At 35.0% G+C, this 18,568-nt stretch overlaps 1 protein-coding gene, 1 long non-coding RNA gene and 2 other non-coding genes across 4 annotated transcripts in view; 2 read left to right on the top strand and 2 right to left on the bottom strand.

Annotated features, from left to right (window-relative positions):
* LOC123679801 overlaps positions 1-17,742 on the top strand; it is a 67,151-nt gene extending 49,409 nt beyond the window's left edge. The window contains exons 2-3 of the long non-coding RNA XR_006747435.1: positions 17,216-17,272; positions 17,501-17,742. This is a non-coding gene — a long non-coding RNA (uncharacterized LOC123679801). The remainder of the gene's footprint in view (positions 1-17,215; positions 17,273-17,500) is intronic.
* Positions 9,164-18,568, bottom strand: part of LOC123679797 (fringe glycosyltransferase) — a 159,064-nt gene continuing 149,659 nt past the window's right edge. Inside the window, exon 10 of the mRNA XM_045617287.1 lies at positions 9,164-10,457. Coding sequence (XP_045473243.1) covers positions 10,403-10,457 — 55 coding nt within the window. The 3' untranslated portion in view covers positions 9,164-10,402. The remainder of the gene's footprint in view (positions 10,458-18,568) is intronic.
* Trnai-gau lies at positions 15,419-15,497 on the bottom strand. Its single transcript is given in 2 exon segments — positions 15,419-15,454; positions 15,460-15,497. It is a non-coding gene; the product is annotated as a tRNA-Ile (tRNA).
* On the top strand, positions 16,002-16,080 carry Trnaf-gaa. Its single transcript is given in 2 exon segments — positions 16,002-16,039; positions 16,045-16,080. It is a non-coding gene; the product is annotated as a tRNA-Phe (tRNA).

Raw genomic sequence — 18,568 nt, 5'->3', positions numbered from 1 at the left:
AGAAGTCAAGTCGTGAACAATAACAAATACAATATTTACTCTACACCTATAGTAATATCGAAATTCCTGGAACTTGCCTAAATAGAAATATATCAAGTAGATCCTATGTTATCTCGAACTTATCTAATAGTATAGAAGAAGTTGTTTCATAAAATGGAAGGTAGAATCAAGCAAAATTATTACATCTCGTATGACTACTATTTACATTTATTTTGCAGATTTGTTGAACTCTCCAGGGTGAAAAAAATCGAAAATACTAATATGTACAATCCACACATACTTATTTATATATTTAATAACTGCATTGGATAACCAAAAAGATTGAAATAACTAGAAATATTTTCGATGAAGAATATTGTTTACAATGTTTTCTTTACGGATGAGTTATGGAAAGGCATTGATGAAATATATTGTAATATACCTAACCTAACCTAAAAATTTTAGCATAAATATCATTAGTGTTCAGAAAAAATGATTGAGAGAATTATTATTCTCATCAACAATATTAATGCACTTATAGGTATATTTTTGATTACTAAAGAAGAATTACTGCAATTGTGCTAATATGTGATTTTATGAAAATAAATGAGATTTGTTTTGATATATTCTATTCATTCTATAATAATTTGAAGATTGAATGAACTCTCAGTCCATATCATTGAAAGTACAATTATTGAAAACTTTGATTGTTACATTAGAATGCATAATGCATCCCTACATGGAATGATAGTCCAGGTATGTAGTGATTACGTTTGTAGTACCTTTGCAAATTGTATTTATAATGGGAACGTTCAAATTTTGACTACTCGATGCAGGAATATAGCTAGCCAAGATTTCAGAAATAACCTTATTTGCCAGGTGAGAGGCAGATGATTGATTATTTATAATCATGCTGCTCATCTCGAATCTTCTGCATGCATCTGATAATCTGATAATTAATATTATCTGCAATTTGTTCCAAAATTATGGAATGTCAGATAAGATGTGATAACATCGAAGATAATATACATAACTTGGCATCAACAAATTCAAAAACTGTTCAATGTCTTCAAAGTCTAAAATCTTAGATTTTTCTGGAATATATTTTCTTTACAATAAAGCTTGTCATTTTGAATGATTTGTCGAAATCAATATAACGTTACAGGTTGAGTATACAACATAACATCGAATAGTTTTTTTTTCCATAAAGCTGTACTTTCATGAATTTTGCTTAAACATTCAAAATATGCGGAAACAACGTTTTCTATTGTAAGTAGGATGATTTTTCCTGGTCCATTAGTTGAATTTTGTATGTTCGTTCTCCCAATATTTTTTTGACTTCTGGGGAATTATTCTATTTCGTGCTTCTATCGCAATGCTTTTATTTCTGGAGGAATCTAGTTCATTCCAAAATCAGATATTTAAATGTATTCATTGATAATTGCGTCTTCAACACTTATTGAATTTTGAGTTTGTGATAGAGACATCTGTTCTGTCAACCAACATTTTTCAATGCAAATATCAGTAAATGATATTTATTGAAAATATTCCATTAAATTCGATAAGAATGCAGTGAATTAGAGAAAATAATGTATAATTCTAGTACAGAAGGCTTATTCTAACACTCGTTCGTTCAAATAATGACGTTTAAATCAGAACTATTTATTCTTGTCCATGGTAACTAATTAATCGTTTCCGTAGCAACCACTTTTCCCTCCGCCGGAGGGAAAAGTATTTTTCCCTCCGGCGGAGGAAAAGTAGAACTTTTCGATGATCCTGTCAGTCGAAAAATGACGTTATTATGGTACGTTTGAAAAAAAAATACTTTTCATGAAATATCCCATGACCAATTGGCACATTTGCTGCTGTATATCCTGGATAACTTCACAAATTTCATTTATAAAATCTTGAATCGAATTTGAAGCATTGGTATAGACCTTATGATTCACGTGGCCCCAAAGAAAATAGTCTAAATTTGTTGAATCACAAGAACTCGGTGGCCAATTGTGATCACCTCTTCGGGAAATAACATGGCCAGGAAACTCTTCTGGCAAAGTTGCAATTGTTTTGGTTCACTTTATCTTGGATTTTCCGAGCCCCAAATTCATCAATTCTACTCATGATCGTAACCTCCGAGGTGAAAATTACTGAAGATCATTTTGATGTATTTCAAGGACCAAAAGAGCGAAGATACAACGTTACTGGTGATCGACTAGTTTGAGCTCTTGTGTTAACTGAACTTTAAAAGCCCTAAGTCCTAAGTCTTTATGCAAAATATGTTCCTTTGTGGAATGACAAAATCTCATGGTCAACAAGGATTCAACAAATCTGAGTTTTCCTCAACACTACGAGCTACAGGGCTACAGCAGCAATATTCTCAGCTCCAACGCTTCAAGTGATGCGTTGTTTCCAGTTGTTAAATGTCAAAAGATGGCAGCTCCAAAAGTGATTAATCGATTATTCTATCTCTATAACGCTAATTGGGAGAACCCTTAAATATTGTTTCTTTCTGACGAATCATCTATAAATATACCCACCAAGTAGAAACGAAGTATTACCTACATTATGATATTCCCTGAAAGTCGTTCATCAATAGAGTAATATCTACAACATCAGAGCTAATCCAGATATAACCACGGTATTTTCAGGGTGGCAAGTTGAGTAATTCAAAATCGATATCAAAGCAGGAGTGAGAGATCCATTGATAAAATATAGACATCATTTTCCCCAGACGACAGTGGATGCGGCTGAATTTATCTTTTGGAACGGAGTCTACAATGGACTTTCTTTATGATCTTAATTTGTTCTAGTTGCCATGAAGAACCGTTCAAAGTTTATGTTTTTAACCGAATAAATATCTCCGTTCTTTCTTTCTAATAAATATCCTGGTCCAATTCTAGCAGTGTTTCCGAAGTTGGATTTAAATATGATGAATTTATATTTACGCTGTATTTCTTGGTTACTTTGAAAGTTGATTTATTCGGGTCCACTTCACTTTCAGATTATACGAACCTCTGGATATCAGATAATTTCGACCATTTTCCCAATTATTTATTTTTACATACGATTAACATGAAGGTGTTAAGAAATTATAGAGCCACAGAAAATTACAGCAATAAAGCTACTCTTGTTGAGTTGTAAATGGCGTATGATTCTCGGTTTTGTTCGACAAAAGATTTATCTACGATATTAATCACATGTGAATGGAAGAGATTAAGATCTCAGTATAATTAGTTGGCATTGAATACATAACTAGTGGTGTGTTGATAGGACTTTATACTAACTATGCAGTAGAATAGGTTCCAGTTCAACAAGAATAGGTATATTCTAAATTCTTGATATAGAATATGAACTAAATACAGTCGAGAAAAATATATCGAGCAATAGCAGGATGTGAAGAAGGTTTACTATCCTCAAATTTTGCAAAAAGTGGGAGATATAGTCTGTTAACTATAACTCGACAATAAAACTGTGTTATGCTATGTGTTCCAGAGAAAGAGAGAGGTGTAAAATATCATAGGAGAAATAAATGCCTAAAATATACACCAAATCACTAATCAGTTAGCTCGAAAACCGAGATGTGGTTTGAGGGTCATTAACTTTGCAAGTCATTGACATGTATGATGATTTTCTCTGAGTATTATGAGTATTAGAAGAAACGAAGAATTTTACACCGACAATATCGAAATTGTCCTGAATATAAGTTCAAGCAGAAGACCAAATGTGTTGATGAAGTTTCAGTTTGTTGAGCAATTTCAACTGGTAACCAACCATAGTAAAACACATTTTTTTTGGCAAAATTCGATTTTATTATTCAACATAGTTGCCTTCGAGGGCGATACAGCGATTTTAGCGATCTTCTAACTTTTCGATACTAGGAAAATGTCGCTGGGGGCCAAATCTGGTGGATACGGTGGATGCAGAAGCAATTCGAAACTCAATTCATGCAATATTGCCATTGTGTTCATTGATTTGTTACACGGCTCATTGTCTTGATGAAACAGCACCTTTTTTTGTCAAATGGGGCCGTTTATTAATGATTTCATCCTTCAAACAATCTAATAATGCTGATACCATAACCTTGCCAGCTGACTGTTGTGTTTTTCCTCGCTTTGGATTCGGTTCATCGTGAGCAGTCCACTCTGCTGACTGTCGATTGAACTTCGGAGTGAAATGATGGAGCAATGTTTCATCCATTATCACATATCGTCGCAAAAATTCAGAATTATTGCACTAAAACATCTTCAAACACTGCTCAGAATCATTAACACGTTGTTGCTTTCGATCGATTGTGATTCGTGCGACATTTTGCACACAGCTTCCTCATGTATTCGTGACTGATATGATGTACACGTTTAGATGATTTCTTCACAATGTCTGCTATCTCGATCAACTTCATTTTACGGTCATTCAAAATTATTTTTTGAACTTTTTTTATTTTTTCGTCGGTGACAGCCTCTTTTGGGCATCCACTGCGTTGGCCGTCTTTCACCACGTTTAAACTTACCAATCAATGATGGTTGATTTTCCTGGTGCAGACCCCGGACACTCTCCTTCAAGCCAAGATATTGCTTCAACTGTATTTTCTCCCTTCAAAGAGCAATATTTTATCAGCACACGAAATTCTTTTTTTTTCCAACTTTTTTTCAAATAACAATAGTAGCTACACCCACAACGCAATATCTCACAAACTGGTCGGACTGCTGTCAAATTTTGACACGTATCGTTTAAAGGTTGGTACTAACTAAAAATCATATGGATTTAATACCACCGCCATGTGTGCATCAGACCGGGGACTTTTCAATTGTCCTAATACATGTTGGATATTGTATTTGCAAATCATTACAATTCCCACAATCTTTTCATTTTTCCTGTAGTGGTAAATTGAAATGAAATTTGATAGAAATCGCTAATGTTGGAATGATTGGTTGCAATAAAAATGTCCATGATAATTATAGTTTGACAATTTATGAAATATCAGCCAGTTTTTTGGAAAAATATCGGATATATTTATATTATGGACAACGATAGTGACTTAGAAATACTTACTCCTCCAGAAATAAGGAAGGTGACAAAAAATATTGATTGTCAATTCGCATTGAGAACAATCATTTTAATGCCTAGGCAGGAAAAGTAATTCTTTGCTGATTGATATGTGTCTGCAAAATCAATATTTGCTGTCAATCGGAGAAAAACCGTATTCCATTTTTCAAATTGCATGAAGAAAATTGTAGTAAGCCAATCTTTGACAAATCGTTTCCAACCCTACCTATCAAAATTAAATGTCAACTTGCTACTAATTTGAAGTCGTAATCAAAACAACTGATTGATTTCCCGGCCTCAAATTCAGACCTTTCCGAACGGCAACCTAATTCGATTCGATCAATCAATTGTACAGAGCTCTACCCTTTGCGCGGCAGCCCTCTCTGAGAAAGTTCATCATTCCACCCGAATTGTTTATACACGGGAAGTTTGGCCATCGATCATTCCCTTCTAATTAAATGTGTCGCTGTACGGCATCCCCTTAACCAGTACTCAAATTAGTGGCTGAGATTGTAGGCAGCATAATGGGAATTGTACATGCAAAAACTGGCTTATAGAACGCTAGAATTCTCCTAGCCCGTTCCCTCGTCCTGCCCTCGCCCGTGTTGAACTTTTCGTTGTACAGGGTGGGCAAAATTCGATGTTTTAGAACTACAACTTTTAAACCAGTGGAGATAGACAAAATCTGATACCCCATTTTCGGTCTCTTTTTCTGAGAAACCAACAGGAGTAGTATTAATTTTTGGCCGCCTTCTTTTGTTTTCGAATTATAAGCGAGAATTGGAAAAATTGCGATATCGAAAAACATTTATACCTCCGATAAAACTGATGATAGAGCTCTGAAATGAAAACATTATACAGGCACTCTTCACATAGAATCCAGTGGCGAGCTGGTATTTTCAAAAAGGTTTTCAATTACGAAGCTATGACCCAAAGTTATGTTTTTTCAAATGGGAACACTAGACTTCTGTGACATTTTTTGAAAGCTAATTTTTTCTGATTTCAAAAATATATAACATCGTATGATTTGTATTGAAATAAATAACAGAAAATGTTCAAAAAACCTTTTTTACCTGAGAGTCTCAATATTTCTATGGTCTCAACTGTTGATGAACACAGAAAAATTGAGCTTTCTATAACAAGGACAGTGTCTTTCCGTCAATCTGATTATTTGTATGATTTTTACTAATTTCTCCAAAATTCGAATCTAGATTTATTTTATAAAAATAGTTTCGAAAATATAAATGAACTCGGAAAAAATTTCCTAGGTAGCTTAAACACAGTTTCAAATATTCATCTATTGAATTCGGTGCGAAATGTCAAGAAGTGGTGTCGACTGTGCATTGTGCAATTGTTGTCATTATTAGGTTAAATATTATTTCTTGTTTGTTCCCTTCGTAATTAAATTGTTGAGTTCAATCATATATGCGTTGTTTTGTTTCATATGCTATTTAAAATGGATTGGTTCTTGTGCGTATTCATTCAAGAGATCTATGTAAATAATCTTCTGTTACATCCATCCCAATACAACTCTTTCGATTGAAACATTCGATCTTGTGGATGTTTTCGTTATTTCCAAATCAATTTTTAGATAAAAAATTTATAAAACATATCTTAATTCGAATTTTGTAGAAATTAGTGGAAAGCATAGAAATAATCATATTGACGAAAGGACACTGCTCTTTTTATAGAAAGCTCAATTTTTCTGTGCCCTTCAACAGTTGAAATCATAGAAATATTGAGACTCTTAGGTGAAAAAAGGTTTTTGATCATTTTCTATTATTTATATTGACACGAATCATACGATGTTATATATTTTTGAAATCAGGAAAAAATAAGCTTTCAAAAAATGTCACAGAAATCTAGTGTTCCCATTTGAAAAAACATAACTTTGGGTCATAGCTTCGTAATTAAGAACCCTTTTGAAAATACGAGCACTCCACTGGATTCTACGTAAAAAAGTGCCTGTATAGTGTTTTAATTTCAGAGCTCTATCATCAGTATTAGCGGAGATATAAATGTTTTTCGATATGGCCATTTTTACAATGTTCGCTAATAACTCGAAAACAAAAGAAGGTGGCCAAAAATGAATACTATCCTTGTTATTTTCTCAGAAAAAGAGACCGAGAATGGGGTATCAGATTTTGTCTATCTCCTCTGGTTTAAAAGTTGTAGTGTTTAAACATCGAAATTTGCCCACCCTGTACATGCAAAAACTGGCTTATAGAACACTAGAATTCTCCTAGCCCGTTCCCTCGTCCTGCCCTTGCCCGTGTTGAACTTTTCGTTATACAGATCGCGAGAATGATGCAAGAATAATGAAGAGTAGGGTGAAATTGTCCGGATGGCTTGTTAATTGGGGGTCCGGTTCAGTAAAGGCATTAACTTTCGACCCCCTGGGTTAGAATTGAGAATAATTGCATTTTTTTGTAGCCGTTTCGTAAGGAAATTAGTTTAGAGTCAGGTTTTTAACTTTAGCTTAACTCGTTTTGTTTTTATACTCTGAGATATAAAACAATGCAACACCAAGAAGGCGTTCGAATTTTTTGACCAAACTTGGCAGAAATGTTTAAGGCGGAACACCACCACGTGACTTTCTCGTGATTTTCAATATTTGCCCAGAAGACGAGAAATCAAAATAATTTGCAGAGTTGACAGAATTATTGAATGATCAGTAGAAGTAAGGAATATTATAATAGTTCCAACTTTCACAGAAAGGTTTTACTTCACTAGTCTTTTTATACATTTCCACAAAATTGGAGTTTTGCTTCTTTTTTAATAATTTTTTGAAGGATTTTTTACGAAAAACGAATACTATAATGTATATTATTATAAAGAGATCATGCAAACACCCCATAAAAATCGTTGATTTGTACGAAGAAATACCTCTTATTTCGTTTTGCACCGAGTAGTGACGTGCTGATGTTTCCTCTCAATTAGTTGACAGTTTTAATAGATTAACTTCTCATTCAAAATATTCTTGAAGCAATGGAAAATCTGACGTTTTACTTGTTGCAAATGAAATTATCTGGTATATTTCTTAGAACATCAAGTCTCGGTTTCCATATTGTCTTTGGTTGCTATTCTTTTGTTTTTGTGTTTTTCTTTACGTATTGGGGCTGCGATTATGTTTAGAGTGCGGCAACGTGAAAGTTATGGAAAACTGAGTGAATTCGCATTATTGGATTATGAAAAGGTAGTTTTTCATTCAGGCCAAGACAGAAAAACCAGGTCCAGGACCGCCATATTGGATTAATTGCATTAGGAGACTGATTCTCGAGTACAAGAACAATGGCTCTGAAACGAAGGACGTTGTGCAGATTATTTTAGGTTAGACTGAAGGAGAGTTCATTTCACCGCGACTAGATGGTCTATAATTGTGCCCTCTATCAGAGATGTTGTCGTCGTAGTCTACAGCTCGCCCTCCAGTTCTAGAATTCCATCCATTGCCTAGGATGGCTTCCAGGGGATTACTTCCTCACTTCTACAAGTATCTTGTCCAAAGTATTTTTTTTTCGTTGGCTAGTGATGGCGAGGCTTTCCGTCACCAGGAGTTTCTTCCTCCTCTTCACAGAATCTGCACTCGTCGTTTTCTGCTAGACATATTCTCATGAGGTGCTTTCTGAGGCGGCAATGCCTTCTAAGGAATCCAGAGAGGAGGTGTAGCATATTCTTGTGGAGATCTAGATCTTATATCTAGCAGCATCTATAGCCAAAATTGGATACTTATCATCAAATTCGGATGAGAATTTTAAAAGTTAAAGATGAGTGGACACAGACACTGAACCAAAACTGTTTAGAATGAAGTGAAACGCATTTTGCGAGTGAAAACCTGTAAATCAGAAACAATTTCTTTCCATTCCTGAGATAATCAAAATTTTTCTCTAACTTCGGTAGACTATGATACACGGCATTTGCTACACTCTACACTTTGCATCGTGTCCTCAAACCTGTTGCGCATGCTAAGTTTCACATTTACACTTGTATCATGATATATTTTTTTGTGAACACAGAAGACTGATAATTTATACCCTACTGAATGTTCTATGTGGTGACTGTCGGTTCGGACTTCTAAATTTAGATATACAGTGTGTGACGAACTGCGGAGCCTCTTAGATCTAGGAATATTCGAAAAAAACAATTTTTATAATTCCAATAATTTTTATTCTCATATAATAATAATTCAGAACATAATTAAAAATAAAATCATACAGTTATCAACCAAATTATACCTTTATACACTATATTCATATAAACATTATTGAGCTGTGTCGATACACATTTTCTATTGCACTCAGCATCTAAATATATACATAAAATAATATGGAGGTTAAAAACAGCTACCTACATTTACATTTACAGAAATCATATCACAAATTACATTAAAGTTAGTTCTGTTTGATTATGTTGCTATTCTTGGTTGTATTAATTCATTGAATTCGTTAAAGATTAGAGAATAAACACTCGAAGGTAATTATTCAATTAGTAATAAAATGTCATTATCATTGACATAGAAATATTGAATGTACCTAATGACACTTGACATTGATTTGGGAGAATTTTGGGGTTTTTATAGATATCAGATAAGGTCTGTTGTTCCTATAAAAAATGTTCGAAATCGCCTTTTTTTCTAGGTTTCAGCTTTCAGAAGATACTGACTTATTCTTTTCCTTCCATTTATTTCTTGATTATGATGAAGACCCAAAGTTACGCCATTTGGTATGAATTGCTGCGACAATTACATAAGTGGTTAATTGACAACTACTTTGACATTTTCATCCTTTTTTTTGTATTGAGTTGAAAGATGTTTTCCTCTAAGTTCTAAGTTATTATGATTCACATCGATATAAAACGGAGATGATTCTCACTTTTGGTTTAACTGAGAAGAAAAGGCAATTAAAAAATTGTTTTTGGAACAACAGACTTTAGTTTCAATCAATGGCAGTTGACATTCGACCATATCCCAGAATTCAAGACATAAGGAATAACCGATTATGAAAAGAAAAAAAATGGATGAAGTTCCTTCATCCTACTAGACTAGTTAATTGGTTATCGAAGGAGGTACAGTTAATCTTCATAAAAACACTAATGAAATGTTACACAACTATCCATTGCCTATATACAAAATCACAGATAACAAAGATGATTTGCAGGAATTCAGACCGCCAGTGCACGTGTCCATTTCTCGGTTTAATCATCTGAAAATGACGCCCTAGAGCGTGAAGTATCTTATTTTGCCTCTTCACTTTTTCGGACGATTCATCGTCAATGATTGCCGCTCTTTCGGGTTACAATGGTCGAGTTGATGATGACCCTTTGTCAAAGTCTGTTCGAGAAACTTCGACGATGTGCGGTGTCGTTCCAAAGGTTTTTTTTCGTATCATCTGGGGCAGAATCGGGTTTCTGGAAACAGGAAACAATGCAGGGAGAGAAACCTGGAACAAAAGAAACAGTTGTTAAACGATCATTTTTATATTTCTCCGTATTCTTTAAGTACATGTGAATGGATTATGAGGTAGAATTTTGGTTTCATCCATATTAAAATTATTGCAAAACTTTCAGTTAATGATATCTAGAGAATATGTATGGTTTCGCCATACTATAGCACCATGATGTTTACAGTTTTGATTCGAAAAAAATTGATAGTTCTGTTTACTCGATGGAAATTCATTTTGAATATGAGAATTACGATAAATTACAATCAACAAGATTTTCAATGACCAAAATATTTATTCAGAAATCGATTCTTCGTTTAATTTAATGCCCAATTATTCTGTCAGTTAGTTATGGCGTAGTTTTTACTCATCAAAAGATAACAGCTTCAAAAGTGACAGCTGACCAAATAACGGGCTATTCATTTGTTGAATCTAGATCCAGTCAATGAATTCTGGAGAGATTTAAGAACAACAACAATGAACCAGGAAATAATAAAAATAAATATGATGTTGAAAAAATATAAGTCGATGCTTTCTAAATGAGATGAATTTCTGAAACAAATTCGAGGGAAACTCACCACAAACAGCTGTGAATAAGAAATAAAAGCATAAGCCAGTGCATTTGGAATTGGCAATTCAGAGTAATAGGCTATTTAAACTTCAACGTTTACAAAGTGACAGAATAGAAAATTGGAAAATTGTAGCCAAAGCGCTAACGTTCGAATATTGGCGCTTTCTAGAAGCAATATTCCTTCATTCACATCTCCAATAAGGAAAAGAATGTTCCGACTGTCATATCAGAGGCTGCAGACTATGCATACATTTCTCAATATTTGCCGTATCTGAAATCCGGAGATTTAAATAGGAATTTTGTGGAAATTCGAAAACTATAATATGAAAGCAGCAAATAACAGAGAGAATAGGTTTTTGCGCTATTATTCCCTAGAAAAATGTGCTGGAAACAGCTGTGAATAAAATATGAAAGCATAACCAAGTGTTCACCTCATTGTCAGTTCAGAAAAATAGCAATTCCATGCTTTATTTACGAACTGATATACCCATGTCGTGGTCTAAATTTCACAGTCCTGTTTCAATGACATATATCAAAAAGACCTGTCATCCAAAGCTGAAGGCTATCCATTTAACAATATGAATCGTTTATTTACTGCTGAACGTGTAAAATTTGTGGAGATTTGCTACAAAAATAATGATTATGTGTTATGTACTTTGGGTGAATTATAGGAAGATTATGGTCGACATTATCGTTCATCTGGGCGTACAATTGGTAAGACAGTTACAGTTTGAAGAGACTCAATCTGTTACTGATGTTTTAAGACCCATATATCATTGAAATTCCTCTATTGGCAGTTTAGAAGAACAGGATCAACATTAACGAAGTGACACACTATAAAACGTGAAAATTGAAGTCAAACCGCAAACGTTCGTATATTGACGTTCGCTGGAAGAAATATTCCGTCATTCATATCCCCAACACAAAAAAAAAAAAAATTCCGTCTGTCACACCAGAGGCTGCAGACTATGCATAAATCTTCCAATTCTCATCTTTAGCAAATCCCAGTCCAGATTTTGACAAAGGAATGTTTGTAGATATGTAAGAACTAGAATGAGAAAGCAACAAATGAGAAAAATAATTGGATACAACTCAAGTTATAACCTTTGGAATCTTCCATATAATAAGAGCGCGAAAACTAATGAAAATCATAACACACAACTTTAGAGAGTTGGTCTGGAATTTCACCGCAAAAAAGTTGTGAATAAAACATAAAATCATGAGTTTTAAATTAGTAGTTCAGAAGAATAGGATGCTCGTTCTTCATCGTATACGAAGTGACGAATCTAAAGTTGGAAAATTGAATCATTTGAAATGTGATGATTTTTTAGACCAAGAACGCAAAATAACAAAAAACCTTCATAAAGACCTGTATAAAAGTTGAAAGCAGCTCTGAATAAATCACAAGTCAGTGTTTCCTCTATTGGCAGTTTAGAAGAACAGGATCAACATTCACGAAGTGACACACTATAAAACGTAAAAATTGAAGTCAAGCCGCCAACGTTCGAACATCGACGTTCGCTGGAAGCAATATTCCGTCATTCATATCCCCAACACACAAAAAAAAAAAAAACCGTCAGTCACACCAGAGGCTGCAGACTATGCATAAATCTTCCAATTCCCATCTTTGCCGAATCCCAGTCCGGATATTGAAATAAAATCGCAAATCTGTCGCGCCCGGGGGCCCCGTCATCCTCTCTCCTATCCCATCCCCATATGTTCCTCCAGAAACCGTGATATCATCGTAGCAAATAAGCGACGTCAGGTTTGTGACGGGTCCACAATGGGACCCCTCGGCTCCAACGTCCAATTATTCCTTTCTGTGTCCGCTCCACGGCATCGCCGGTGGAATGACCCGTTTCGAACTAGGTAATTCGCCTAATCATCCGTTCGTTCGACGCTTATTATTCCTTTGGTGACGATCTCGACCGAAGGACTGCTGCGATTCCAGGTCGATAGAATCCCCGGTGAAAAGGAAATTTTTCTCGTGTTTGTTTCGTTGGTTGTTTTCGGAGAGGGAGTTCGTAATGAGCCTTGACTGGCGAATTCCCTTGGTGTTTAAGGAATCTCATTTTAGTTTGCTTCCAGCTCCAGCTGTTCTGTATTGATTTGAATGTTTCAATGGCATATCTCAAACAGAATTGTCATCCGAAGCGTCATATTTTTAGTTGAAGGTTAGCAAATTAACAACGGGCGCGTTCAGCAGAAATATCGATAGCGTAAGTAGCTCCGCTACTGATAGATATCAGTTTGGTAACGTTAGTATTCTCTGACTCTGCTGGACGGGTTGCTCCTTTTCTTGATAGAAATAAATTCTGTGGGTCCTTCTTGAAGGTTACGTTATGATGAGAGAAAATTTTCTGTTTTAATATCGATTTGTATTCTCAAGTTTGCTTACAGTATTATTCCTTTTTTATTCATATAAGGGAAATTTATTCAGAGTAACATTTCAGAATGTTAATAAATGTATATGTTTCAGTTTTAGTTATTGCTTTATTTGAAATTTAAATTTCGTTCCGAAATCACTGTCACAACTCACTATGTAGTTTCTCAACATGTTACCGAAAAGTAGCATAAAATAAACTCGCAACCAAAGATGATGACCGCTCCGTAGTATATGCTCCGTAGCGGAAACTGATAGCTCTGTTAGAGTGAAGGTTCTTCTTTGAAAATGAAGATGGTGTCACTCAAACCGTCAATTCTCATCGCTATAGCCAAGTGAATCCCATTTCATTTTGGTCTGAAATTGATGAAATTAAATTGGAAGAGATATGGTTCTAACAAGATGATGCAACAAGTCACACAATAAGGCCTGTTTCGGCTTTATTGCAAGACAAACTCAAAGGACCTAGACCTTCGTGTTTATAAAATAATCCTCAGACTATTGACTATCTGAAAACCAACATCCGTCAAGCTATTGGTGAGATATTGCATGAAATGTGCCGGCGAGTCATCGAAAATTACCTCACAGGAACCGAGTCCTGTGAGAAGGACATTTTAAATGATGATTTATTCCATAGATAATGACAAGGTCCAAGCATTATATTGATCAATATTCTAAAAGAAAGTGTTTTTCATTTACGGTTACTTTCAAAACCACCAAATGGTTATATAAACCCTTTATTTGTAGACTATCATTAAGTAACAGAGTTCAGATGAAGTCATTATTCATTCACAAGGTATCTTGCGTTAATGTATAAGTTAGTGATTCAGTTGTAAACCCCTTCAGATCTTCTCATGAGTATGTCTTGTTTCCACCCTGCACATACGATGCTACTAAAACCCACATTACAATTCTAACCTCCCCAAAGTTACCTTGTTTCTAGGAAATACCATTTTTTTGCAGGTTAGCTCAGAAGTGATTTCTTCCTACTTGGCTGTACTCCATGCGTACCTACCAAGTCAAATCACATTACCTCTCTTAAGCCCGAGTTATTTTCTTGGAAATACTAATAGACTCCTGTTCCCGATCTTTCAGAGATGAGGAAAAAACTGAAATGGTAATTGCATTTTTGTTTTTTCCTCATCTCTGTTTTTTCTTTTTTTCTGTAGTTTTGACTTTATATGTATAAACTGTCTAGATAGTGTTTGTAAGAGATTCTATACATAAATGATTGAAAAAGTGTTTCTCTAATTCTGTGGTTATTCCGTTCATTCTTCCACATCTTGTAGAACAAAATCGTGCGAGAATATATCAGAAACGCACAGTTTTCATGGTTATATTTTATTATTCTATGTTGGTACTCCCAACTTTCCGCCACGGCTTTATCTGTCAATTCATCAATTTGCCTTGAAGAAATCAGTTCTGCCAACCAACATTTTTCAATGCAAAAATCACTAAGATATATTCATGGAAATATTTCATTGATTTCAATGAAAATGCAATGAATTAGAGAAAATAGTGTATAATACTCGTACAGAAGGCTCATTCTACCACTCGTTCATTCCAAAACTCGCCACTTCGTGGCTCGTTTTTGAATTTTGAACTCGTGGAAGAATATCAATGCCTTCTGCACTTGTATTATAAATAACTATTTTGAAGTCGATTCAGAACTATGCCCGTCTGAGAAAGTAGTACCATATGAGACTCTTCAGCGTTGTCACGTTATTCTAGGTGATCATATCATCATCGATGTAAGATCTGAAATATCGTATTCATTTACAAATGGTCTTCTTCTTATTATTAAGCCTGAGTTATTTCCTTGGAAATACTTTTCATGCAGGATTTTTCTTTACGTATTCGATTTCACTGCACATTCGAAGTGACACAAAATATTTTTTTTGAAATACAAAGAAGAAGACGATTGGAACAGTCTTCAACAAGAACTGATTCTGAGTTATCTCACATCAACCATCAGTTCGAAAACTGGTGTTAAAAAAAATAAAAGAAGGGCTCGTGTGGGATTTGAACCCACGACCGCCAGTTGTTTGAATCAGCCTGGAGCTCTAACCAACTGAGCTAACGAGCCATTGTATCTGTTATAGTTGAAACAGGAATATAAAGGAGGCCCACTAGGTTATTTTTAGATGAGCGCCATGCTTCATAAGAATACGTCTACAGAATAAGTTACGTCTACAGAATGAGTCAACCCGCGATCCATGATCTAACAATGTTGGCTCATCAATTTGTGTGATTCAGTTTCTGTCTCCTCTTACACTATCTTATGGAAAATAATCGATAGAAGTGTTAAGTCAAAAAGCTTTCACAATTCCTTCACAACATTGTTGGATTTATCGAAACATCACTCCAAACAAATGGAACCCTACTTCCATCACTACCTCCAAAAATATTTTTGTCTGAAATAAAATTTCTCATTGAAACACAGAATCGCACAACATGATCAGCCTACTCTGCTTTCGATTAAGGATCGCAAGTTGACGAATACCATCCATCGTTTCTGTTCTTATCTGAAAATAACCTAGTGGGACATTTTCCGCGTTGATTTCTATGTTTTTCCAACTAGATTCACAACGGCTCGTTAGCTCAGTTGGTAAGAGCTCCAGGCTGAATCAGAAAACTGGCGGTCGTGGGTTCAAATCCCACACGAGCCCTCGTTTTTTCGATATAATTTCAATAGATTCATTTTTTTTTTCAAGTAGAGGATTTGTGACATGTTGAAAGATCATAAATTTGAAGAATTCTTCTGTTTTCAGCCTTCGTTAGGTTAGAATTGTTCTACCTAGATTCTAGTTGCAGGGTGGAAATAAGATATATTCATTAGAGACGATCCAAAAAGCTAACATTCGCAATTCCCCTTGTGAATAATAGTAATTATTATGTGCTCATTGAATAATATACTATTAAAAATATTCGTGAAAAAATCCTATAAGATTCATTAAAAAAGAAGCAAAACTCTAATTCCTTCCAACGAGAATTCAAATTATAGTAATATTCCTAACTTCTACTGATCATTCAATCGTTTTAGCTACACCGTACATTATTTTTTTCTTTCTCCACTGGACAAATATTGACAAATCACGAGAATATCATGTGATGGTCTTCCCTCTTTACAATAAACTAATAGTTCCCAAAGTTCTAGACCAAATAAGTGGGACATTTGCAAATGGAGAACGCTCCCACATTAAGTATTGCTATCCTATTCAGATCATCTCTTCAAACATCACTCTTGCAAATATACGCGCTTGTCCTGCAAACTCATTTTTTATTTCCCTAACTCCGACAGACGTGAAAAATAGTAGCATAGAGGGCAACTGTATTGCACCATTTTTATCCCGTAACTGTGTTTCGTTTGCATGGGACCAGACAGTTCCATAGATTAGGGAATATAGCCTGAAGTTTTCTTTAGATTTATTTATTATCTATTCGCAAGCAGGGGAGAACTAAGTTAATTTGGGAAAAATTGAAAATACGAAAGAAAATTACATTGCGTAAATAATTCATGATGATTTCAAATGCGTAAGTATGGACTATATTTAGATAACGAAGTTTGATTTGATTCATTAGGAGTCTTTATTGGTTCATTAATGCAAACGACAATTGAGTCAACTGTGAGAACATTAATGCAATGATCTATCAAATCAATTGGCATGGTATAATAAAATTCATGTACCTATTATCGAGATCCATAATCGAAAATTATTTTGTTTTGTGATTCATATTTGTATTCCAACATTTAGTATTAGGTATTATTATTTCAAGATCTGAATGAGATCTGTATTGTTTCAGATTGATGAGCGTCAGTTACGATATTCGTATGTCCTTGCTTGTTCTGAAAATAGAGAGGTGAGTCATTTTCCTCGTTTATAATCTGATTTCATTTGTTTCTTTCCAACGGCTCGTTAGCTCAGTTGGTTAGAGCGCCAGGCTTTATCAGAAAACTGGAGGTCGTGGGTTCAAATCCCACACGAGCCCTCTTTTTTTCGATATATTTTCAAAAGATTAATTTTTTTTAAGTACAGGATTTGTGACATGTTTTAAAATCATTAATTGGAAGAATACTTCTGGTTTTAGGCTTGGTAAGGTTAGAATTGTTCTACCTAGGTTCTAGTTGCATTGTGAAAATAAGATATACTCATGGAACGATCCAAGAAGGTATCATCGAATCACTTACTTTTACATTAACGCAATAATAAATGAGTTTTGTTACGAAATAAAAGATGTGTAGGATAGAGCAATGGGAATGTTATTTGCATTATTAACTACTGTTTTGTATATCTAGTTTTATTGTACTGCTGCCGCATTTTTTGTATTATGCATATATGTCTTTAATCATTATTATTTCACAGAATTGGAGTCGTTACAGCTCTGTTAGCCTACCGGAAACTGCGACCAAATTGATATTTTGTTCTTAACCATACCTATTCATACAAACCCAGGGAGGCCGTCGATACTGTTAACGAAACCGACTACATCCTTAGGAGCCTTGACTATTACTTCGTGAGTATCCAAAACTGACTTTTCCATATGAGTGGATCTTAGGCCAGTCAGCTCCAGGCATTTGCACACTATGTGTTCAGCTGTTTCAACCTCCTTTCCATGGAGTCTGCATATCTCATCTTCAGACTTAACTATGCGGTACAAAGGTATTTGCACCGACAGTGTCCTTTCAGCAGTACCACCATTACCCAAAGCTCAGCTCGTAGTAGCTTCAGGAGCTTTCTGGTATAAGTCGGTGAAAGCACCACAAATTTTTTGGCCTAAGCCAGACCCGGATTATTCTTTCAGAGTCCTTGGGCAATATAGCCAAGGACCTCAGTGTGGCCTGGCTGTCTATAATGATATAAATACGCACCTCTCTGAGGTTTCTTCTGAGACACTCTTGGGCGCAAGTGAACACAATCTAGTGTCTCGGTTTGTAGGATAGTGACCTCACTTCCCAGGTATCTGGAGATCCTCGTTTTAGGCCCATATACCCCCATAACTATGCCTTTTTCTGATTTTAATCCATCGGATCGGTATACCAAATGGAGGACTTTTTGTCCAAGCGATTTACTAAGTTTAATGTACTGACATAGTCTTCAATGACCGTTTCAAAAGTGCTTCGAAATCGAAGATAGTTGGCATCACATCTGAGGGTTT

Source organism: Harmonia axyridis, chromosome 5 (assembly GCF_914767665.1).
Source record: "Harmonia axyridis chromosome 5, icHarAxyr1.1, whole genome shotgun sequence".
NCBI classification, from domain to species: domain Eukaryota; kingdom Metazoa; phylum Arthropoda; class Insecta; order Coleoptera; family Coccinellidae; genus Harmonia; species Harmonia axyridis.
Note: the sequence above shows the minus strand (reverse complement) of the source record. Positions and strands in the feature narration are given on the sequence as shown.